The 26,124-nt window shown below is 41.4% G+C and overlaps 1 protein-coding gene across 1 annotated transcript in view; it reads right to left on the minus strand.

Annotated features, from left to right (window-relative positions):
* Nucleotides 1-18,280: 18,280 nt before the first annotated feature.
* Nucleotides 18,281-26,124, minus strand: part of usp53a (ubiquitin specific peptidase 53a) — a 28,775-nt gene continuing 20,931 nt past the window's right edge. The window contains exons 13-17 of the mRNA XM_076112460.1: nucleotides 24,873-25,662; nucleotides 24,116-24,183; nucleotides 20,558-20,624; nucleotides 19,745-20,457; nucleotides 18,281-19,654 (exon numbers count right to left, since the gene is read on the minus strand). Coding sequence (XP_075968575.1) covers nucleotides 19,578-19,654; nucleotides 19,745-20,457; nucleotides 20,558-20,624; nucleotides 24,116-24,183; nucleotides 24,873-25,662 — 1,715 coding nt within the window. The 3' untranslated portion in view covers nucleotides 18,281-19,577. The remainder of the gene's footprint in view (nucleotides 19,655-19,744; nucleotides 20,458-20,557; nucleotides 20,625-24,115; nucleotides 24,184-24,872; nucleotides 25,663-26,124) is intronic.

Consider the following 26,124-nt stretch of genomic DNA (forward strand, 5'->3'; position numbering starts at 1 on the left):
TAACATAATTTCACTAAAGTAACATTACTGCACCTGGTTCCTTGTTTAGCCTTACAAAAGGCGAGCACTCTGTTTGACTTTCCTTTGACTCTCCAACTTGTTTTCTAACAAGAAAATGCTTGCCGTTGTTTGCATCACATTCATTTTAATTAGAGATTGTGGCCATCGTAAAACACGCATGCATTTTAATTTAATCTAATTACCTGAAAAGCAGGACTCTATCCATAACTGTCACTTTTTAATCATGAGGTTCTTCACAAGAGCAACAAAATGAGTGAAACTGGTGGACTTTCTCATGACAGTATCACAACCTCTTGAGCTATATTAATGTTGTTTTGTGTGAAAGAAAATACATAATTTCCAGTCAGCAAGAACCTTTATATCCTTACTATTAATTGCCATGCATAGCATGTACACACACCTTTTAAAATACAGAAAAATATGTATCTGGAATGCATGGGGAGTTCTTTCACATTTGCCCCCAAACAGTCATGCTGAAAATATAAGGCAAATTTTCATTTTACGGCCCGTCAGCTCCCTGATACAGAGCAAATGAATGCAGCAGCAAACAAATCTATCAAATCCTACATCAAAACAACCGTGCTCTCTCTCCCTGTGACTTAAGGACACAGACAGAGGAGAGCAGAGAAGTGAGGGAAGAGAAAGGAAAGGGAGGGGGGGGGGGGGGGAGAGTTGTGGACAGTACTGAATGTACGACCCAACCTGTTCACTCGAGGAAAGCCCTCAGCAAGGAAGCCCTTTGGCTCCAATCCCGAACAACTGCAAACTATCCGAGGACAGTTCCCCAGACTCGCTAATGGTTCATAATTAGGACACCAGTTGGGTTGACACTACAATGGGACCTGTCTGTTCACCCTATGACGCGTTCCCCCCCCCCCTCCCAGATCCTCCAACACGCTCCAGACAAATGTTTATTTTCATTGGGAAAACAGAACGATCGTTCAGAGGCCTTGACGCGTGAATACGACGAATGAAAGTACAGGTTGGAACAGCTACAAGTGCACTGACGTATAGGGCAGTATCAGTGCAGTTCAATGCTTCTCCTGAGGCATTACGGTGGGTTGAAAATGTCAATTTCATGCCATATAGACTTTGATTAAAGAGCCTAATGGATACCTGTCGGGAACATGACAGGTTAATCAGTGTCTTTTCATAAAGCTTTTTGTCCACCTCTGCATAAGCGTCCCCTTGCCTTCAACAGCAATGGCAAGAGAAGAAATGGAAAAGACATGCACAAGATGAGACATTAGAGCTATAATTAGAGGCACACGTTTGAGCCACGGTGTCTACCTCAGTGGATCCTCTGAATGCATGCTGCATAATGATGTTCTGGAGAATGCTCCCGGGCACTTGGATTGTTCTTGGTCCTCGGAGCATAATGACATAACTGGACCTTTAATTTGAGAGGACACGGGTTGATTCAATAATGAACAAAAGTAGTCAGAAGTACACCTCACACATGTAGTGGCGACGGAGAAATCAAAGCAAACGCGTGCTCCCCACTTTTGGGCGTCTTTGGAAAACACTCCTTTTTATACTTTTGAATTATAACTGAGGGACATTTTTATTGCAAGCACAGATAAAAACTACTAAACTTAGTGTCTCTCTTCAGAGTTTCTTTTATTTCTGCAAGTCACTGCACTTGAAATGATGACTTTGGAGAAATTAATGTGCTGCTGGTTACTTTCAAAAGGCTCAGAGTACTGTGAGGGGGAAATGCAATCAGTCATCAATTGCCATGAATTTCATTGCAGAGTGAAGAGAGACTGCCACATTTGTGCTGACACTGTAAAATAGTTTGACAGAGCGCAGGCTGGTTTTACAGTTTATTTTTTTTTGCAATGAGCTTTTCCATTTGGAAAATATCTACTCTGAGTCTACACCTCCACAGAGGTGCTAAATGTGTGTGTATGTACTGTGTGTGTGGATATGTACATGCCAATGTGTATGATGTGTGTAGTCTGCATATACATCAGCAAAAGAGAGGAAGCAGGCACAGCAGGTGAGGTCATTTACAGTTAGACAAGTGCCACTGAAAACATTTTATTTAATCAGCCATAACTCATTGCGTCATAACACTTGGTAACCTGAGTGATGGATTGCACTTTAAAAGGCAAATGAAGACTATCAGAAATCTTTTTAATGAGCATGTGTACTGAATCCCATCACCTGCCACCTTAAAGACACCAATGGAGCACTGATAACCATGCCAAACCCTTTGTCAGATTAACATGGAGTTACGAGAAACAAAAAATACTTTAGCATAATTTCAAGGTGCACTACCAAATCCCTGTTGCAGTTATTGCTAAAACTGTGACATATTAGTCCCTGGGTTTTTATGTATGGCCTAAATAACAATTGGGTGTTGAATTATAATATAAAGACCTTTATAATATAAAGACCTTTATAATTTTGTGTGATGTCCTTTTCACTGTACGACACATTTTCCTTGTACATTACTGTTGTTATTACCACTAAGGAGGTTATGTTTATTTGTCTGTTTGTCTACACTAAGGATAACAGAAAAACTACTGGCCTTATTTTCATTAAAGCTTGGTGAAAGTGTAGCATGGGAGCATTTTGGCCTTGGAGCTCTGCGCTCTGAGTGCCATTCTTTCTTTTTTTTTTTTGTTGACGGACAATTTTAACACATTTTGTGCATCCAAGTGAATTTAGCCGTCCACATATTTTAAGCTTTCCATTTCCATGTTGCAAACTTACATTTGAAATGGCAGGTTTTTAAATAAGCACAGTAAATTGGAAGCATCTGAAACTAAAAATGTATTTTTTTTTTCAAGAGGTCAATGGTTACAGGCAGGACAGCGACAGTATACAGACTCCAACGCAGAACCCCTTTTGCACACGGTCACACCACCCGAACCCTCTTGCAAGTCCCCACCCCACCCCATGCAAACACACTTTAATCATTTAGATTCCCATTATCACAGCTTCCTCTTCTCATTACTCAACCTAGTTCTCCTCACTACTGAGCCATGAACCAAAATGAATTCATTACCTTGTCTTCACCAAAAGATTGCTATCTTAGCAGGATTTGAGTCCTCATTTTAAACTCAAACATTTGACGTTTTCGATATTTTCTCACAAAACCTTAGATTAATTAGAATAACTTGGATGAAACAGAGAAGAGACGGGCCACAATATAACTGCTCAAGTGAATATGGCACAGAAGAATAAGACTACAGACTGAGGCAATTTCATTGAGACAGCAAAGTGTGACTGGGGGCTTCCCATCTACAGCAGGTTGTCAGTCACAGGAACCTGTGCCTAGCGGCTTTGAACACTGTGTGCGACCATGCTCGGCTTGTTCCTTTACTCTCTCTGCTTCACTCTGCCCCTCCCGCCACCCATTTTCCTCCTGCTTCAGCGCATTTCACATCTCAGGGAAAACAAACAAGCAATGTCATTCCTCTATTATTTGCCAGGAAGCCCACTACTCAAGTCTTGACACTTGCATAATGAGAAGCAGATGTACATGGAGTCCCTTCTCAGATGAGATCTATTAAATGATCTCCATCACCAGCCCAAGGAGTTTGGAGAGTTTGTTGGATCGGGAAAAATACACAAGGGTAAAATGTATGGACATTTGCTGCAGCACAATGGCAAATATGTCCTCTGCAGCTGCATTTTATGTGCTCTTCAAAATACTTCTCACATTATGTGTTGACAATCCATTTTTGGAAAATGTTTTTAGTTTTATTTGATCAGTTAGCCATCTCTTTGCAGTGACCTGATTGGCTCCTCATTTTAGCATGCTAGCTACTAGTGATGGGGTCGGGCGAGTTAGGGTGAGCTGACAATTGAAGAAGCTACCATTTCTAAGGTGTCCTGCATTGTTGCTCTGTGAAAGAGTTTTATGAGACATGTTCGTGTGGGCGGAGACATCTCCTCTCATGCTCCTTGGCAAAACCTGCCTTGCACAGCAAGCGACAGAATTGGCTCGGCGTCCATGCTCGTCAAATTACCGGTAACCGGATTCGTTCAGGTCCAATACAATGACCAACGGGCTGTCCTGAAACAAACAACTTTGACTCCATTGATAAAGGTCAAAGCCTAACTTTAACCAATCGTCTCTGCATTAACCAGCTATGCAGGGCAGATCCTGCCAAGAAATGCAGTGGGATTCATGATTGAGCGTGGGAGAGTCGTGCCCCTCACCTGAAGCGTAGAGAAGAGCTGTAAAAATGTCAGAGGAAAGCAACTTTTCAGCTTTATATCTGCCAAGACATTGCCTTATATCGCCAGCGTGGGAGCATTTTGGATATGACCAGGGAGTCATATGAGCTGCAAAATAAATGAATTATAGTCGCTGATAATGCTACATTGTGATCAACAAATCAGTGTTGCAATCTGCAGGAGGAAAGCTAACTTTGTCAGCAACAGCTAACAGCCGTTGTAAAATATGGAGGTTCCATTTAGTTACATTATGGTGCGTATAATCGTGTATAATGTGAAACTGTGATATTGGAGGAACATCCCTTGGGCAGTGCTGATTGGCTCTCATGGGTGGGTGCAGGTTGAAAAAAAAACGCAGACGCGTGCACCACTATTTGCTACCCTCTTCTCCAACCTCAAAATAGAGGGAACAACTTTTCACAAACAAAAATAAATTCCCTCTCCAGATGTTGGCTTAAAAACATACCAACACCGACATTGGATTCTCTCTTTTTTCCTTGGATGTAAAATTGCTGCTTGGGCATATAAATATAGAAACAGTCTCAGGCGGCTCGACATTGATGCTCTCTGGAAAGCAAAACAAAAAAAAAAAAAAAAGAGGGAAAAACTAATTGGGAAACTCTGGGCTAGAGTGTGATTGTGACTTTGATCAATGACTGGGGAAACTCATTACCAGCGTGGGCCAGTGCGTGAGGCGGACCCTAATTGTGTGCCAGTCTGTAATTCTGTGCTGTAATTGACAGCTGGATGAAGCAGGTGTGCCCAGTAACAGAGTGGCGCGATGAGAGAGACAAAGGAGAAAAGGACAGAGAGATCACAAGATGGGGATGAGGAAACGGGAGTGATAATGGATTAAGAAAGGCAAAGGGAGACTCTTACCTCTCCTTGGCACAGATATCTAAGGCTCAGGAGATGGAGAGAGGAAGGTCCTAAATGGATTTATTTGTCCAAAGAAATAAAAAAGTGAATAGAGTGGAGGAGAAGAAGTAAGAGGAAATCAGCAAAGTGGGCTGTCCAAGTGTAGTCTTTGGTGTTGAATATTTGAACTACACACTTGCGTATAACTAAGATCAGTTACACTTTGGTTCATTTCTGTGGCGGTCCAGTGCTTCATCATTTGGTGTTATGTAGCCACAGGCTGAATTGTATATTTATTCGGGATGCACCAATCCAATCAGTATTGGCCCCAATTATGATCTTGAGGGGATGGGGTATCAGCCATGTGGTATTACTGTTTCTTCATCAGTGTCATAATAAAACGCAGTGTTTCAAAATAAGTTCAGTAATGGTGGGCGTATGAATTCCAGACAGTAGGTTAGATCGTTTTTAAATTTTGGGTACTTTTACACACAGGTGAGTGTTAAAGCATACGTTTGTTGTCGAAAATACTACGGTAATACTCCTCATCTGCAGGTGGTGACAGTATTAAAATGGTTGCAGCTGTTGCTTTCCTTATATTGTCCTTGTATAACTGGACTGCCAGAGACTGAGCAGCCCTCACTTGTGGGGAGTCTGCAGTAAGCTACATGTGACTGAGTTCAATTGTGAGTTGCAAGCTAGTTTAATGATATAATAAAAAAGCACTGTCCAAACAAGGCCCATCTGGTCGCTTAAAGTGATACACCAATTCATGGAGGGTATTTTTTGCCATCTTTTGGCAAGCTCCCGTAGGCCAGAGGCAAAGAATGTTGAATTCAATCAAGCACACCATAATTCCTTGCAATGTATGAGTGGGGCTGACTCACAGGCTTCTAATGGCTGCTCATAATCCAGCACCATGATTAAGCACTTGGGGAAGTGGGCACACAGTGAAAATCCTTTGGAGATGTCCTTTCCCTTAGAGCTAAGTACACTCATTACCTTGTGACAGCGGGTACGTGGGTGCTTCATTAGCTTTTATGCCGGTTTGCCTGTATTTGCTCATAGTTTTTCTGATTTCCATAGAGTGAAAAGGCACCGAAAGAGCCCTCGAGTAACATTTTAAAGTCTGTATGCTGTCTATGAGGCTCCAGGAAAGTCTCAAACTATAGCAATTGTAAGTTTCATGGTCTCACTCCAAGCAAGAAATGGAAGAACGGCCATTTTTTTAAAACCAAAACAATCCATTTTATAATAGTTTAACATAATACAATCCAATATCAATCAATTCATAGAATCTCAAGATGGTACTTATAATAGTTCATGGTCAGCACAAAGTAAACCAAACCTCTCAGGATCCTTTGATTGTAGACTAATTATAACGTTAACCCTGCCGGTAGAGACTTAACTGTGGCTAGAGGCCAGACAGTGGATGACATTCTCCACATGGCGATCTACATTAGATATCCAGACAGATGCTTCAGCCACACAGACTCATTAGCGAGGGCCATCCAGCTTCTGAACCAGCAACTACAACTTTGACCACAGCCACCTGTATTCTAAAAACATTGTGTATCCATTTAAAGAGAATCATTCAGTGAAATGTAGAGTTACCTGATACTTTGAAACATTGACATTTTAATTTTTTCAACAATAGATACAAGCAGTGTAGTATTTTTACTCGTTAAATATATATATGATGGATGAGGTCATTTCTAAAAGCATCGGACAGCCGTTGCTCAAGAGTATCATACCATCTAAAGACGTCGCTCTGCTCATCAATAAACAAGATCTAAAAGAGTTTTGAAAGTTTGGTTCGGCAGTTTTCAACATTAACGATGGTTGTTACGATGGGTGTGCAAATTCAGACTTTGCAAATGTGTGCATATGATTGCATACACACACACACACAAACGCTCACACCATTGCCTTGAGGCATGGGGGAAGATGGATTGCCACTAAGTGTCTTCTGAATCATATTACAGTCCATAGATTAGAACCATTATAGGTAAACCTCCTGGCAAAAAGATTAGTCTAATTAGTTCTCTCTTCAACTATGCTCGTCTTTGGTTGGACACATTCCTGATGCATTGCCTCTTTCAAATTTAGAGAAGCAAGTGGAATGCCACTTTAAATCGAGTGTTTTACATCTTCCAATCTGTTTACCCTTGTCATCGTTACTAGACTTGAAATACTGAAATGGCTCTCGAAGCGATTTATTGATGACGATTTGCTAAATATTTGTTCGAGAAAGCTTGGCCACAAAACAAAAAACCAGAAATACTCAAGAAACAGCTGAGCTGCTGTGACTCTTTCACATCAAAGACATTTTCCATCAACTCGGAGACAGTTTTTTCTCCTCAAAATATGGATTTGATGATACTCATCTCTCACTCCTAAAATAAGCAGACAGATGCCTGACAAATGCCCTGATATCTATCAAAGTACCATCTCCGCGTCTTGTTTTTTTCCCTATCCATGCAGCTGTGACAATACATCACAGAGGTTGATCCCGACTGTCTCAAAGTCTGCTGAATGTCACACACGTTTTCACACAGGTTGTCAGTGAGTGTTGTGTAGATGCATGTGTGGTATGTGATGCGTTAGTGTTTGCCTGCGTAAAATGCACACAGAGCATTACTGTGGTTTGTGTGGGTGCATGCGTGTACACATTCGAGCACAAGCCTTATCCAGAAAGGGATAAATCCAATCCATTACCTGGCGGGGCTCAGGGCAGCTCAATCGATGGCACTCTCAGTGGCTGCTGATGAACTTCCCTCTCTGACAAGGTGTATCATTCAGACCTGTCGCAGACCAAGACTCTGTCTGGCATTTCAGAGCACCAATGAAACTGAAGGCCAAAAAAAAAACGGAGCAGACAGTGTCCACACTTCTGAAAGTATGTCAACAACACATTTGTGTTTCTAAATGGTTTCTCCGCCACCAGTAACTTGAATGGCAGCAAGTAGAGCGATGTGTATCCATCATGTCACACACCTTAGCACTATTGAATGCATGCATTATCAATTCATGCATGGGTCGGACATAAACTGTAATTAAATTCAATCGTACTGAATAAGAAAACACTGAACAACACGCTTCTGGCATGTCGAATCTGTACTCATCTAGAAGCGTATTTTTTTTAATCTGGCTGCCACTTCCCTTCAATCGGAAAAAAACGAGAAGGATGGAGAGATGGAGGAGCAGTCAGTGTGAAGGAGGAGGAGGAGAAGATCAAATGGCAGGGCGGTTATGAGATGTGTGTCTGAAGCCTTTTCAGACTGCGCTGTTTTGGCCGCCGCACCAGTCAATCACGATTACAATGGCGAGGAGAGATGGGAGCAGTGGTGCAGAAAGAGCAGGAGTGATAATTACAATGCAAGGGACAAGATAATGGGAACACGCTGCACTCTCCCAATCATTTCATGTATCAGCTGCTGACTGACCCCCCCCTCACTACCCCCCCTTACTGACAACCAGCAATCACAGGTCATATTTGTGAAATCCAAAATGGATTAATTTGATGAGAGCAGTGGGGGTTGTGATCCGTCTCTGTGTATGCACGTGTTTTTGTGCACAGTTTTGTCAAAGAATATTTACTTGTACTTTTCCCTATGAAATAAGCACATGAACATGACATCATTATTACAGCATGAAGAAGAGAAGGGCCATGAGCACTGCTTTGTAAGCAGCTTGTTGCATTGATGACACGAGGCATCCCAATCCCGGATCTCAGAAGGATTCAAATTTGGGCATTTACCTCTAAAAAGAATTGCGAGTAATTTACATTCATATTTTGCTTTTCAGCCACAATCTCATCCAGTTGCATAGAAAAGTATCACTTTCACAGAAGTATATAATTATTGTCATCTATCAGGTCATCACATTTCCCCAACTATAGTGTCTTTAATCTGTGTTCAACACAACACTGATTTAAAATGATATCTTCTGCACCAGCATTACATGTCACGCCTTACTGCCTAAACCTGGCTCCCATTATGTGTAGTCCTTCACCATGCTGGGAGCAGTACATGTTATCCCACTACCTCTCTTAAGTATAGTCAGCCGAGAACATTAATCATAGGATCGTCCAAATTAAATTAACCATAAAGCGTAAAGAGGCTTAATGAAAATTAAGTTGTTTATGATGAGCATGATTACAAGGGTATCTCCTCTGTACTGAAAGTACGAGAGATGAGCAATGGCATTTCAGCCATTTGAAAAAGGGACAACTCTGATCACTCAGTTGATGCCCAGAAGCATTCAAGCAAAGTATATAGGCACAATCAATCATGGCACTGTTATTGAGGGAAATATTTCGCATTTACTAGCGCTACATCAAGTGGGCCGAACTAAAATAGTACTTTTTTTGTTGTGAAATATGGCATGTTTAAACTCCCTTTTAGCATAAATTAATTAATAATAATATCAGTAATTTTAGCCAATGTTATAGGACTAAATGGTATCCTATATTTACACTTGACTAACAAGCTCAGTGTTTGCAACAATATTCCCAGTGTTAGTGTAAATAATGCTTCGACCATATAAAAACACCTGTATTAAGCTCAATAATTTGTAGCATGCAAAGGAACCATAAAACAAAAAAAACACACTGAAGACTAAAAGTCTTTGAGAGCATTAATTGTGTCTGCTTGCACAATGTCAATCAACTGATCCTTGCCACCAAAGCTGTTCACACAAATACACGAGTGGATGATGGAGATTACAAATAGGTCTGTTTAAACAAGTGTCAAAGATAAGGTTGCTTTTCCTCCTTGGCATCAAACAAATGACAAAGTTGCTAAGCCATTTCATGCTGAGAAAAACTAAGCATACTTTAAAAGACTCACGGGTAGATTACCTTGTTTACCTCATCGTCGAGGTTGGACTCCAACACAAGACGTTGTACCCCACTATCCCACTAGAACGCAGGGTTACTTGTGGTTACTAGAGTCTCAAAAAGAAGGATGGGAGCCAGAGCTTTCAGCTATCAAGCGCCTCTTCTGTGGAACCAGCTTCCAGTTTCAGTCCAGGAGGCAGACACACTCGCCACATTTAAGAGTGGGCTAAAGACTTTCCTTTTTGTTAAAGCTTACAGTTTAGACTGGCTCAGTTTTGCCTTGGTCCAGCCCCTAGATATGCTGCTATAGGCGTAGACTGCCGGAGGGCTTCCTACGTTTATTACTAACTTTGCTGAAGTCTTTGTGCTTTCTCGTCTCGCAGGTTTCCATTGATCGTGGTTATACCTGGACCATGGTCGTGCCTTCTGCCGTGGCCCTGATGACACCCACTGCTACTACTATTATAACTCACATTTCTATGACTATTACTTAGACCATTAATGCTTTTATTATCATCATTATTTTATTATATCCACTGCTGCTGTTATTAGTAGTCGTCATTTTTCCATCAGTATTTTGCTTACTACTTCCATCAGAAGAATCATTTATATCAAATGCATCGACTGTGTTGTAATTCTACGATGTTGTTCATTCTGTACCCATGACATCTATTGCCCTTCTGTCCCCCCCTCCTCTGTTGGTGTGTACATATGTACAGACAAAAGGAAGGTTGAAGAGAAAGAGACCACACAGTGAAAGCTGCCTGAGGGAGAAGGCAGAGCTAATCCGTGGTTATCAACACTTTTAAGCCTGCAGACTTCAGAGCCATTTGCAAACGCTCTCCATTTCTATTTCGCCTTCCCTTTTCACTGCCTCGCAAAGATGCTCGTGCTTCCACCTGAATCCGTGACAGACTACTGCAAGGGGTAGCGCAGTAATGGTTTCCAGGGAGACAGCAAAAGCAATGCTCCTAGATGCACAGGGATACAATGCGTTACGCCCCATTTCTGCTCCCAGGCACAAGCCCCCCCGAGTCGTCTATCCAGCAAGCTTCTACTTGAACCCGTGTTTGTCACATCATCTCAGGCAGTAGGAACTGATGACACTGTTCCCACCCGCCGATGAGCGTCCGAGCAACCATGTTTGTTGTTGTTGTACAATGAAAAAGGCAATTGTGTAAAACTAATCAATTCAGAAAATGTATTTAAGAGTCTACAGTTCTTTAAATCCCTGGATCTTTATAATACAATAAAGTAATAATATAATATTCCAAATAAAATGATATTTTAAAACGGCATTTTAAATTCAAAGAATATGTCAGTCCTGCTACTGCAATCCTGTATCAGTACCCCTTTGAAATATTCAACATTCTTCATGTTTTTGTTTTCCAGCCTCAACGTGCTTCAAAAGGTAAGTAAAGTCCATGACTAACCTTAAACGTCAAGCCAAGTAATATTTCCTTCTAAAGCAGTTATAGAATACATTTGTGACGAATAAATGTATCAAATGATTGTGTTTTTATGATTTCCATAAGTATATTAAGGGTAATTCCCTGAAAACCTAATGGTTAACATTTACTACACAGGTCTGCATGTTGACAAGACTCGTGAGTTTATCATGAAGGTGTAATATGCCCTAAAAAATAATAAGAGGAGTATGAGGTAGAAACGATAACAGTGGACACATCTGTGGCTGAAATAAAAGAAACTGTTGCCGCAGGACAATAATGCATTCATTTTGCTTTTTGACATTCAGCTACTGACACATTCCTTGAAACCTAAGTGAATCAATCCAAATGATCGAACAACAATTACTAGTAGAGAAGGGATGTCATTAGTAAGAACTAATCAGAAGAAGATTTTGGTCTCAGTCTATCTCAACAGCGCAAAATCCTGAACACACACACACACACACACACACACACAGACTCTTTCAAAAGGCATGACAGTGATCTTTATGTATGAATATTTATAGTTTAATGTTAACTTTTGGGGCTTAGCGATCAAAGCAAAAAAAGCATGTGAACAGTTTTTTAAATTTGTTTTCCAAAAACGATTTGCGAGGGTCAAAACACCAACATGCAATCAGTGTGGCCTCTGTGACAAGCAGGAAGATTATGGAAGGCACAAAAGAAACAAAATTCTCAGCTAATGAAAGGATTGAATTTTCAAATTGCAATCAAAAATATTAAAAAGTCACAGAAAGAAAAAGTTGAACAGCAAGCACTTATTAATGACAGACACATTTCAAGTTCAGTATTGTGTCTCTCTCTTGCTCTGTACATTTTCCCATCATTCTAATCCTTGCAATAGTTTTCAGAGTATTACAGCGTCTAAGCTTCCTTCTTGCATGATATTGATTTGTTGCAGGTGAGGAAAGACGACAGCGGTTTGTTGCAGGTGTAGAGGAACAAACAACATGCCTGGAGAAGGCAACAAAAACAAACAGAGCAGCGTCATGTCGTCATAGAATACCATCTTGGGTTGGATTTTACAAACAGCAGAGGGGAAAATATAAAATAAAACGTATACTATAAGAAGACAGAAACGAGAAAGATGAAAAGGCATGCAGCAAGTTGAGCATTCAAAGAAAGTGCTGCTATATCTTTTTTATTTTCCAAGAGAGAGCTCTTGCCTCTCACTCTTGTGCTACTGTTTCTCTGCACCATGCAGTCATTATTGTGATTCTGTTTCATGCAGGCAAGTGGCAGAGGTACATAAGTGGAAGTGTTGGAAACAGGCAAGTGGGTTTGCCAAACCGCCTCGGGCCGGACTGGGACAAAAACACAATACTTTGATGCCCCCTAGTGATGAATTATGATAATGCCAAAGGAGACATCCCATGAGTCGAATGTTCTACCAATGAACTTTGCAGTTAATTAAACTTTTTTGATACGAGAGCTGCATTTGGCAAATTATTTTCATGTGCCGCTTTCAAAACACCAGGACAATATGTGACTGTTAAAAAAAACCACTATATTCTGTGATATCTAGCTCCAAAGAATTTGGATATCACAAAGAAGTCCTATAGCAAGTTAACAAACTAAACTAAACTTGAAAAAGAGATGCTTGGAGAAAGTAGCTATTGCCACCTCTGCACCCTGCAGCTTCTTCTCTCTGTCCATTAAGCCACCCTCTCAAGTCTGAACATTTGGCAAATCCCTGGAACAGACTACACCCTCCTGCTATACTTCAGCCTGCTCATATTTAGGATTCCACCGACCTCACAGGGTCCCATTTTTTAAAATCTTCCGAAGCAATCAGATTTCACACTTTCTTCTGCCCCAAGTAAGAGGGCCGCTACCCATAATCCTGTTCCTAGTACTGCTTGTCAGGACGACAACAAGAACAGAGGCCTGTGGGCTGTGTGTGCATGTTCGTGTACACACATGTACACAACTGGACCAGGGTGGTCTGCTGAAGAACAAATTGAGACATGACAGAAAAACGTTAAAGGAAGAAACACCGTGAGCAAAGGAAAATAACATTTGAAAAATAGAGTGGAAATAGAATTATAACTGAATTACAGCAAAAATATGTGTTTAAACTTGACAGTTTCAAAAGCTATGTTGAACTATGTGGTACATCAAGTTAAATATGAACTTATATAAAGAAAAAGCAACACCAAACCTCAAACTAAATTGGCCTGTCTCAACTCCAGCCACTTTGCCATTCCTCTTCTTAAATTGAAAACTTTTCCTCAAAGCCAAAAACCTAATCAGCGACAGAAATCATAAACTTGCAGCTTAAAGCTGAAAATGCATTACTTCACAAATGTTGTCCCCACTGCTTTAGCATTGCATTCGCACTGGAGAACATATATTTCAAACTTTTAAAAAAATGTGTTACTGCTAGTCTAGTTTTACCCACGCAACAACCACCATTACCAGAAGCCAGATCTAATGCCCACAGCTAGTTCCCCTGATGGCCACTAGATGCCACCACCAAGAACACTTCATGCGTTTCTGGATATAACACAAAACCAATGTTGAGGCAGCACAATTCCACACAATATCAATGGAATAATGCTATCGGCTCTAGTCATGGAGACTCAGGTGAAGGCATAACATTGTAAGTTATAGTGAGGTGAAACAGGGAAATCAACTTAGGACTCAGTCCCACCAGAACGTCACAGAAACATTTAAGCCACCTGATCGATCATGTATCTCTGCCATTTCTAGAGAAAAAGATTATGAATTCATCAGAGTATACTGATGTGCCATCTTGTGACCACTTTCTGGAGGATCAAATCTGTTAAAACCGTTTGCTAATGCTACTTTATTTCCCAGCAGACATTTTATCATAGCAGGAAAATTACATACAATACTATGATCCTTCGTTGTAAATTACACCTGTGCTTCTCCTGCTATGACTACTATAAATAAAAAAAGATTCATATGTCAACGTTCATCAAAGATGGTGAGTATTTGCAGTATGAAGCCGCTTAAACGCTGGCTACTTTATTTACCATCTGGCCAAAAACATTCAAGAACACATTATCATTTGTTCCATCACTGTCTGCATACTGCAGATACAGCAATACTTCTCTTGAAACAGCAATCATAGGAAAATTTAATTTGAGCTCTGAGAAAACGGGGATATTGTCAGTGTTGCCAGAGTGGGCTATGTCCCGCCCCCAAATGCAGACTGACCAATCACAGCGAAGCATCGGCCAGCTCTGACCAGGGCCCGACAACTATCCGGCTCTCTACAATATTATTAAACAAGCTTTCATTTTACAGTCAAACACACGGATACAAAATTCAGTAAACTTGTGTTTAATAATATTAGTGTCCACACACTCAGATTGATGATTAATTTAATTACAGAAATATTTGATGGACATGAGTTGCATTCAATCGTGAGGGAGAAGGGAGGACACTGTTGGGTTTTATCTAACATTTTATCTTTGGTTATTTAAGGACAAAACATTTCATCAAATAGAAGCACACCATGACTCACCAATTGACGGTGTCGATGTCTACCGTTTCATCGGTGCAACCGTCTCTCCGGGGCCGAAGCGCTCGTGAAAACGCGCAGCCTTTTCGACTTCAATAAGTTAAAACACACTTCTGTCAATTCTCCAGCAAGTTAACAATTCGTATCTTTTTTGGGGGGGGTTCCAAAATTTCATAAAGTTACTTTCAAAGGACAGTTTTTGGTAATTGTACTGGTATCGTTTGGTCCTCAACATCCTCGCAGTCCCAGCTGTTTCTAATTAGCAGGACGGCGGCAGGTGTTTTTCCTAAGCTGCGTTTAAACACTCCTCGTAAAGTCCCAACTTGCAATTATGTAGTCCTATTATACATTTGTTATACAATCTGGAAAAAAAAATGACACAATACAATATCTTAGTGACCGTTATGAAAATAAATCAGAGGGTTGTACTGCACTTTCTGTTGGCTTGCACCTTCCGTTATTCAGTTATAAGGTTATAAGGTGGTTTGATGCTGAAAATACAAACCCACGCGCTTGGTAGATGGAATTCCCAGTTCAAGAGAACAGTATAACGAAAACACAACCTACTCCAATGAGGGCTTTTAGATGTCATTGAACTCACCTCGACTCATATAAACGCTAAAATCCCAAATAAACCATGGTTATCATTGGACGTGTGGCTCTGTAGATTTGTGCTCAGTGCTGTTACCCGTGGCCAGAAGCTATATTGCAACAATAATGAGAGGCATAATTGACAGCTTCCACCCGTCCTGCATCAGGGCGACTCGAAATGTGACATCCACCTGTGTATATTTAGTTCCAACAAGCTGTATGTACCATAAAAATCCATAATTGTATTGTTATCGTAATGATTTCTGCTGCAACCACTTTTATTTCAAGGACTGCCCCAGCCAAATAGTGTTGCTTATTATCTATCTGCCCTGCTAGTAGCCTGCATACTCAGTTTGCAATGATGTCATAGCATTTTCTGTGTCTGCCCCTCAATGTCACACATGGAAAGCACATTGTTTGTTGCTTTCTGTGGGCTACAATCATGTGTAAAACAAATCGTGCAAGCCTTTAACGTTACACAAATGCAATGGAAACTGTTTTTACTGTTCAAGAAAAATAACTGTGTAAGTTGATACTGAAACACAAGGGATTTGCTGATTTAAGGAGGGTATTATACAAAAACAACCTGAACATTAAATGACAAGTCGGCTGGAAAAGGAGTATGGCAAGGAGAGATGGTGCAGCGCGAGGGCAGGGGGAAATTTAGCAAGAAGGGAAAGACTGGGCTGAGTTGACAGAGTGAGAAATCATATGAGGATGAAGGATGTGAGGGAGCTTGAGGGACAGTTCGTGAGAGTGAGGGTGCAAAAGGAGGAGAAACGAGAAAACAGAAGTCTGACTCTGACAGTGGAGCACTGAGCTCAGCTGATGGCCCTTAATGAAGGAAGGCAGCTGCGGAGGAGGAGCTCATATACTGACAGGCCGAGTCCTACTCTGACGGATGGTGGAGAAGACACACACACACACCAGAAGACAGCAAAGATGTAAGCACACCAAAACTATGATAGACGTGCCACGCAACGAGTAGCAGAGCACTGAATGACAGAACATTGTCAGGATTCTCTCAATACATTGCATGGTGAGCATTTCCACTTTTCTCCCTGTTGTGAACACCGGAAGATTTATTTTCCGGCCTGGGATTAACATTTAAAAAAAAAAAAAAAAATCATTATCCCATCTCTTAATTGTATTTGTGAGTTGTCTTCCTACAAGTGGCAACAAATAGTTTATTTGATGCAGATGAGAGGCGGTGAAAATCCATGCCCGAGCTGTTTTTCTAAGTCAATTATGCGGTTGACAAGTCTATTTGGTGTCCACATGTTTGTGTCTTTTTGACAGTTTACTCAATTTGTTTTAGATATTTCCGGCATTGTTGAAGATGCAATATAATCGTAAAATACCTATGGTTAATCTTCCTTATTGTCTCTGCTGGAGAATGAAGACATTTCCAGGGGCAATGTGCTAGAGAATGAAAATGTACAAAAGTGAAATAATGCTAAAAAATATATATATATTTGTTGTTTTTTTGTGAAATTAAGTACACAAGTTCCACCTGGATAACGTGTTAACAATGGAAAGAGTAGGCCACTTTTGTGCACAAACGTTCTGTAATATAGGCCTACCGAGATACAGAGCGACACATTAAATCAACACATGTACAGAAAGTTGCAGTACGAGCTTGCCAATGAAATGAAGTAAAATGTACAGTACACAGTGAATGTGAATGTCTAGATGAAGTTGCAGCTTTCATTTTGGTTGCAAAGTCCTCTACTTCCCTCTTGAGGATGAAAACAGTATGTTCATTTGATGTTCTGAAACATCAAAACAATCACATTATGTTAGAACACCCACATAACACAACAGTCCTGAAATCTCTTTGTTTCAAAGTCAAAACATTGGTATATTGACTCCACCGTGCAGGCGGCTGTAAAGTTACTCTCCGGAAGGAATTCATAATGTGTCGGAATATTCCAACCGTAAAATAAGCCCCCATCCCTGCGTATTGATTGCACTTCAGCATTATTTCATAGCTCATTGAAGGTATATTGAATCCACTGTGTTAAATAATTCAGTTTGATGTTTTTTCTAACAGTTTGAAGTAGGGCTGTCACAATAACAGAAAACCTATCTGGTTTCTCTCAAATTATTCATTAACTTTGTTTATCATGTGTGGTATTAACATATCAATATTTTATTTGTAAATAGCACGTTTATTGTCAATACTGGTACATTCTAACACCCCTAGTTTGAAGGTTTGACCAGTCCTTGACCAAGCTTATTCAACGTATACAGTGTTATAGAGCCACACTAACTTAATATTCTTAAATATGTATATATTATACCGTTTAGTTTGAGTATGGAAGTCTTTTACGCTCCATTAATTACAGAGCCACTTATCATTGTCATCAGGTTAGACCGTTTTAAGTGTAACGTGTCCTTGTAACAGACTTTGATTGGACACTACCTTACCAAAATATACAATATTGCTCACTGATGCCCTTTGAGTGTCACGGAAAACTTGTATTTGGGGAAATTTGCGAGGTCCTATGTGGTGTAAGAACTACAAGATTTAGAGCCTGTGGATTTTTAGTTGGGTAGTCAGTTCTGAATATTAGAAGGTGCATTAGGATACATGGCAGCAGGTGGCAGCAAATCACCAAGTATCCCAACATTACAGGAATACAATGATGGACATCTTCCGTTTCAATAAAAAAATATTTATTTTGTAAGTTTATCGTCAGGACTTCAAAATGAGCCTATTGATCAAAGACTTTCCTCTAACTAAATCATAAAGATCCACATTGTTATATTCTAAATGTTGTGCTCTTAAATATAACAGCTTGACACACACACACATATGGTTAAATAAAATGGTTTATTTGACAATTATTAATCAATAAAAATAAAATAAAATGTTGCAAAAATTCTCTTTCAAATCACAGTTGTACAAATCATGGCTCCAATCTAATGTGGTCATGACATAGAAAAATACAAAAGGCACTGTGCATTAGAGTCTGCTGCATATATAAAACATTTTGAACCCAAACGTAGTCCACTACTCAGATTTAAAACATGTTATTATCAATAACCCCTCGCAAAAAAACCAAAATAACCAACACTCATCTATCTCTAGATGACAAGTGCAGACTTGCTGCTAATAGGAGCTATTCTTAAGAAACAGGACAGGGAACTGCATTATTGATTTAAAAACAAAGAAAAAATGAAGCTTATAACTGTTCGGAGTGTAAAAAGAATCTAACAGAAATACGGTGCAAAGACAGAAAACACAGTTCAGGATGTGTGAAGGTGTGCATGTGAGGAGCTAGGGATGTGCCTGGTGTTACTGTGTCACATACCTTTCCAACAATAATCAATCAATTAAGCACAAGTACCCATCACCTTAAAGGCCCTGGACACCCTGGTGATCAGAGGTATTAGACCTCGAGACAAAGGAAATAACTAAACGTCTTCTTTGCAGAGGTCAATAAACTCCACGTACCAACAAGAAGCAGAGGTTGTAGGTTTCCCTGCCTCATCAGTCCTATGACGAGGTCTCATATGTGGGTGTCCTGGGAGCTTCACATTCACACGGATCCTTGGGATCCATTTTTAAGTCGTGCCAAAAGAGTGACCAATAGGGTGGACTACTTTCCAAAATCTACAAAAAAGGTATATTATGTCAAAAAGAGATAGATTGGGGCAGACAAGTTGTAAGACAAAGAAATGAGAGTATTTAAATAAACAAATTAAAGCATTTCAGGAAGTGGGAGAAAGTAGAACTGCAAGAAGTTGGGGATTTCTTCACATAAAATAAAAATGTTAATCTCTCGTGTGGTAAAGTGGCTTTCTGTGACACATTCTTTACGAACCTAACCCCTTTGATTTTGAGCTCCAACAGTCCAGACAGCAAAAATGTTTTGGGCATGTCTCTGTACCCTTCTGGTGCTCTTTACTGTGCAAATTCACTATTCATTCAAAGCGTTTAGTAGTTCATACCAAAACAGAAGGATAGCTATTAAGGACACCTGCCATTCTTTTTACAATCTCTTTGGCATCAGAAGGAGTCAAACTGTGTAGCAGCCATAGTGCATAGCAATTATTTTTGGCATCCAGTCACTGGATTACACAAGGTCGATTGATGCTTTTGCTAAAATCACAGGAAACCGTGCTCATCAAGTCCTTTTGAAGTAATCGGGTTCCACTTTGCAGTAGTCTTTGTGGTAGAATAGCCTGCAAGACAAAAGCCAAGGACTCAATTAATCCAAACATTTACAAAAAGGATTTTTTTTTAAGTTATGCAAATAATATTATCATTGGTACCTAATTCTGATCTGCTTTTGGATTTTGGTTGAACATCTGACAAAGGGAGCCTTCCTTCCACGTCACTCTCCCCTGATGACATATGGTCTTCTGCTTTCATGTAGGCGGGTTTCTTGTGGTATTTGGCCCTGTAAGTGTCCGTCATACAGCTATCCACAGAAAAGTACGTGGTGGGAAGAGCCATGTCTGTGAGACCGGGGGAGTCCATGCCGTCATGATGTCCGAGGTTTGGGCTGGGTAACCTCTCGTCGCTCTCGCTGGCCGACAGATCGTTCCTGTCCTGATCCGATGACCCCGACTTGGAGCTGGCATCTGATGAAAGCCGGTGGTCGGCAGGTGTTTCAATCCACCGACGCAGGGTGGTGTGCGAGAGTGGGGACAAGCCATTTTTGGGTTCGTAGCGGGGGCTCGACCGCGTTGGCACTTCCAGGGGTTGGGAGTGGACGTCGGCGTGACTGTTGGCAAAGGTCTTGGGGGGTAGAGGTGGGGGATAGTTGTGCGAGAAAGGGTGTATGTGGGCAAGAGGGCCAGTCTCTTCTTGTTCAGAGAAGGGTCCAGCGAGGTCATCCGAGCTGTTCCACTCAGAACTGCTGGTCTTTGCTAAATAACGAGGCACGGGGCTCACAGGGCTACCGTCCACGCTTTCCTCCTGTTCGCTGTCCAGACCATTTTTCTTTTCAAAAATCCCAGGAGTGTACCGGAAGGCTCTTCTTCTGTTACAGGGGGGAAAAAACAATATACAGTATTTTATTTGCCCGCGAGCCAATTTAACACACAACTTACACAGCGTTCTTTTATAAGACCCTTTCTTACCTTTGTATTGGCTGACCGGATAGGACGTCTCCGTCTAGTTGATCTGGAGATTCTCTTCCTTGTTCACCTAAACAATAATGAAGCCTGATGAGTATTGTTACATCACAACACACTCATTTGTAAATGCATGGGCATCACGAGCAGATGGTCAAAAAAATTGAGCTATGCAACATCTGCCGGTGTTTTTTTTTTTTTTTTTTTTTTTTTGAACACAGCTACAGTACCTTTTTTTTCCCTGCGTCTCTCCAGCAAAGACATGTTATCTAACAGGGGTCATGGGGAGGCCCTTTGCCTGGTGCTGTGAGAGGAAGTATCAAAGCAGCGAGTCTGGCAGAGCGCCCTCAGGCCCCCCGTGTACCACTCCGACTGTCTGATCCAGCCAAAGAACGTGGCCCCTCAAAGGGAATTTGGGTTCATATCCAGCTGGCTTTGAGCTAACAGTGCTAATAAAACAATAAGGACCCTGGATGAACTCGAGCAGATTTAGAAGTTGCATCATCCGCATACTAATGAGAGCAAGGACAATTCTATCAATCCATTAGGGTCAATCGCGTCATAATGTGATGTCAATGAATTATGCTGCAATCATTTGGAGATAATAGCCGATTTTAGCCATTAGATCAGCAAAAACCACATGTTTAGAAACGGCTCCCTAGGTGTGGAGCTTAGCCAAGTTAGCAGGGTGGGTGTGATTTACAAGGCCTGAGACAGATAACAGCTGACTAACAGGACAAGGAAGAGAGTGAGTGGCTGAGGACCATCTGTGATGTGTCAGCATACCCTCTTTTTCCCCCCCGCTGTGCTCTCTCAAAGCATTAGTGGCTAAATCCTTTGTGCTGGCATGCAATTACGCCAGGGTCAGACTCCAGACTCCAGATCCCCTCCACAACACTATTGCATTTTTAAGCCGCTAAGTCCATGTGGCAATTCACAATTTGATGACGCTGATCTGCAATGTTGGCAAGCAATTGCAACAATATCATTCTCAAAAACAGAAAAACAACAAAAAAAGGATGCCGTTTTACAATGCTTTCTCTCTCATATTGATGTTCACATCGCCGTAGCCAAGGGAAGGCTCGGAGGAGAAAGCAGCTGGATAAGGAAAGGGCAAGGCGACTGGATTGCTGCGTTGCCCGTCAGTTCTCGTTGAAATCAAAAAGATGTTTCAGCTATCAAATAATCGCTATAATTCCATCCAAATTTTATTCAAATCAATTCTTCAGGTTCAGGGTTCTGGCTTATCTCCAGAAAACATTCATCTCGGTGGAGTTTTTTTTTTTTTTGGGGATCGCTGCTGTAGCTGCGGATGCCAGCGAAACAGATGTACTCAAGGTGTCCTGCTGTTTACATGGCCTACTGCACTCGCCCGGGAAGCCGTCCATGTACTGTGATTGCATGGATTAGGCTACGGTTCCAGCGGCATTCAATGTGCTATCTAAACTGCACCAAGTGGTGTGCGACACAATTTCACATTTGCTCGTTAACTTGAAAGCAAGTTACTTATTCGGATAAATGAATGTGAAGCCGTCTCATTTGCATTATTTGTTTTTTTTTAGCACTTAATAAATGCGTGAGCTTTCATCGGTTGACATATTAAGAGCCATGCCATGTGTGTGCTACTATAAATTCATCTTTTAAAACACTTGTAAGGACAGAGATACTCTAGTCGTGTAAATGACTCTCTAATCCCATTTCCACATAAAGCATAACTCTGAGAAAGGTTCAGGAGACGCACCTGTTTGGGGCCTGCTTTTACCCACTAAAAGTTATTCAGGACATTGAACTGAGGGGAACAGAGAACATCGTTTCAATTACACCAACTGTCAGGGCGTGAAACTCCTAGAGGAAATAGAAAATGTGCCTCTGCACAGACCATGAAAGCAAACCCAAACTAGGTTTTGAGAAATTGTACATGCAAAAATTCCTGACAGCTCTTTGAAGTTTTGTTGATGCGACGGAAAAAAAACAAAAACGCTACACACTTCAGTTCTAAGGGCTGTCAAGTTGAGATTTGTAGTTCTCTGAGTTCTGCTGTCTGGGGTACTTAAAATTCTTCAACATCAATCAGACTCAAAGGCAGTTCAGCTTTTCATTGAGACTTGAACTGGAAAAATGTCAGGTTTTTCAGACAATTTTATCGGTCAGTGGCCAGAACTCACTATGCCGAGTGAACTTTGTGTCACAAGCATCATTTCAGATAGGATATATATATATATATATCTCATACCAATCATAACTTGAGTGCCAAGTAAAGTACACAACTCTTCTGTTTATGTAATCAAAATAATCAATCATGTGCAAACTGAGCCGTAACAGCGTCTCAAGTGAGACTCTTGATGAGGTCTGCAGGGGCCACCGGAGCCAATAAAGTGACTAAGAGAGGCCTAGACCCAGACTAGAGGCCCCTCGTTTGATGCACCGAACGAGCATAAGAATGATTAGTCAAAAACGGCAAAGACCCGTGTGTGTGTGATTTGAGAAAGGATTTTGGACTTAAATGGAGAACTGGAATCTGCTCAGCCTTCACTGAAACTGCAGCTCAGGCCAGACTACCGCCGCTGAACTCAGGCCAAATGGCCTTAGGACACATTAACTGCAGCGTGTCAATACAATTTGCAGACAGCAGGGCGTAAATTCCCCATACTGATTTTAAAATGGCTCCTGGAGAACCAAACTCAAAGACTCATGCTTGTTTCTCCAACTCACTGCACTTGTGCAAACGCTATTTTCACCTCTGAATAAAACTCAAGGAAGACAAAGTATAGCTGCTGTTTCTATGCTGCGGTTTAGAACTCTTTGGGACCTTGAAATAGCTGCAGTGCTACTTAATGGCATTTTCATTGCCTCATGTTTGAATAGCACCTTCTGACAGGCCCAGTCGTGGCATTCTCTGCCCGGCCGGGCACAGCTGGGTAGCCCCCTACAAGCACACTCATCTTCCCCTCTTGTTCAGGATTAACTCAGCGTGTTCCTGTTGAGGGAATTAGAGAGGCTTGTTTTTTTTTGATTTTAAGATACTTCTTAATTTAAAAATACACTTCTCTGTGTGCTGCAGAACATAAACTTTACTCAGGAAAAAAAAAAAAAGGTCAAGGCCAGTCAGTGGGGAACCAGAGCACGCTTATTTCCATACAGTATCAATCAGGCTCTGACCTTACACTACTGATGGAACAATAAATCAAGGAAATTGCTTAGTACTATCTTAATGTTTCAGATCCTCACGACACACGGAAGCCTATTGAGCAGAGGAAATTTCTTTAATGTCAGGGCCAAGCCTTTGGGAAAGACTGATTTATTTCCACAATGTAACACACAGAAAACCTAGATTTCTTCTGGACTTACATACATGCTGAAATTACAAAATGATTTTCCTATTTTTGCTTTAATGACTCCGACCAAATGTCTAAATATGCAACAAATCTTAACCACTGTATATCTTAAATGTTAGCTCTCTCTGATGATGTACGCACAGGTGTCACCAGTAATATACAGAATAAGCAGACGTCGTTAAACCAAAGTTATTGGTGCGCAGAAATATGAAGCGTGAGAACTACTTACCAGTGGAGTGTGTGGAGTGCAATATGTCAGCCTTCAAATCGTCGCTTCTTCTCTGAGGGAAGTGATCCCTAAAATACAAAAATGCGAAGAAAACATGTTATTGTCAAAAAGAAGTGCTTGTTTTCTTTCCCTGTGTCGTTACTGTGGGGCAGGTGTGGTTTCCGTTTGTAACTGCTATGCGTTGTATGTGCTGTTAAATGTTTAAAGAAGTTGTAATAAACCTAATTAAACTGGTTGAAAAAAAAAAAAAAAAAAAAAAGCCATGCCATATTACCAAAATAAAATTGCGTGTATTTCATACATTTTTTGTTACTTCAGGCCGTAACCCAGTCCCGGAACGAAAGGAGCAATTTACTGTCAGGAGATAGGCTTGAATAATTCACTCGCGGTTGAGGAAGTCAGCTGTCTGCTGGCTCTCCCCTCCGAGTACAGGAGATGTCAGCGAGTTGGGATCATTATCTCCAAACAAAACCTGTACTACAAAGCCATCAAATGACAGCCAAACATAATAACGCTGGCACATCTGCCATGTGTGCATTTATGTTAAATGGGTCTTGCTATTCTTAGAACAGTTTGTTTGCAATGTTTAAATCATTTAAAGATGGCAGCACTTTTGAGACTCAAATCCATAAATGAGTAGGGCATGGGTGGGATGACAAAGCAGAGTTCTGACAGCAAAAATTGTGGAACAGACATCTCGGTCAGACATTGCCGAGCCAATATTTTGTCTACTTGGCTGATAAAAACTCTCTTTTACCTTGTGAGATGCAGCTCAGGAATGGTGCGCAGGTCTTTGGAAGAAAGGTTGTCTACCACAGGTGAGTCAAGATTTGCCGAGCCATTGCTGAGTCTGTCACTACTTTCATATCCGGATTCAGTCCGCTGGATCTTCCAGTTGTCATTCCGCACTTTACGAGCCGCTGAGCCCGTTGACCTGTCCTTGTCGCTGGAGCCGCCCCGGCCATCCGAGTCCAGCGAGCTTCGGCTGCCGCCTGTTTCATGCCTCTGCTCGTCCTCGTAGATGGTCATGAGGCTCTTAGGTTTGCGTTCTTCTCTGCCTCCCCACGTAAAATCTCTGTCGAGCTCTCGGTCACGGGAGGGCGACTGACTGCTGGGTCTTCTCCGCGGGCTGTGCTGCCTTCGCTCTTGACCAACCGAGTTACCGCCACCGCCGCCACTCAAAACACTGTCCACGTTTAACGACTCGCGCATGGGCTTCCAGGGGCGGCTGGGCCTGCTGCGGCTGTTCCCTCCGCTTCCGGGACGCTCCCTGGAGTCCTGGCTGCTGTCGGTATCGTATCCGTTGGAGACTTGGTCTAATCTCCGGCTGTGATGACCACTACCGATGCTGGGCACTCTGGGCAACACTTGGACCCTCGAGTTAGAGTGAGGGGGCTCATGCGAGGACCGTCCACCAAGGTGCGGTGTTCGCTCAGTCCGTATGGGACCTTTTCCTTGGCTGCTGTACAGACGAGTCTCCGGGTGTTGTTTGAAGCCATTCTCTGGAGGGGAGACGGAGCGGGAGTAGGTCCTGTCCTGACCCGGATCTGCTTTTAAACAAAAGGAAGTTTCATGAGAGCTTGAACATTCAAAAACAGATTTTAAATCATGATTCAAGACTTTGAATTTTAACATTAGAAATATGTTAAATCTATTGAGGCATGATTTTTTTTTTAAACTTATATACAGTATATCTATTTAAACTTGTCTCACCTTCAAACTGTCAACAATCTGTCTATCTATCTATCCATCACCTGATGCCAAGACCAAAAATTGACTTTCACTGACACCTTGACACAAAGCTGTGCTAAAGCACAGCGCAAGTTGGGCGGCAAGAGAGAGAAGGGCATGACGACAACAGGGTTTACTGACATTTATGTGTGTAGGTGACAGGAAGGTGTGAATTACAGCCGACAGGAGTCAATTTTCTTCCATAGAGTGTACACAGAGGGTAACCAGCTCAGGCACAGACAGCCATGCAGATACACATGACACAATGTGCATCTGTG

Source organism: Anarhichas minor, unplaced genomic scaffold (assembly GCF_050575085.1).
Source record: "Anarhichas minor isolate MPS153535 unplaced genomic scaffold, ASM5057508v1 ptg000049l, whole genome shotgun sequence".
Taxonomy (NCBI): Eukaryota; Metazoa; Chordata; class Actinopteri; order Perciformes; family Anarhichadidae; genus Anarhichas; species Anarhichas minor.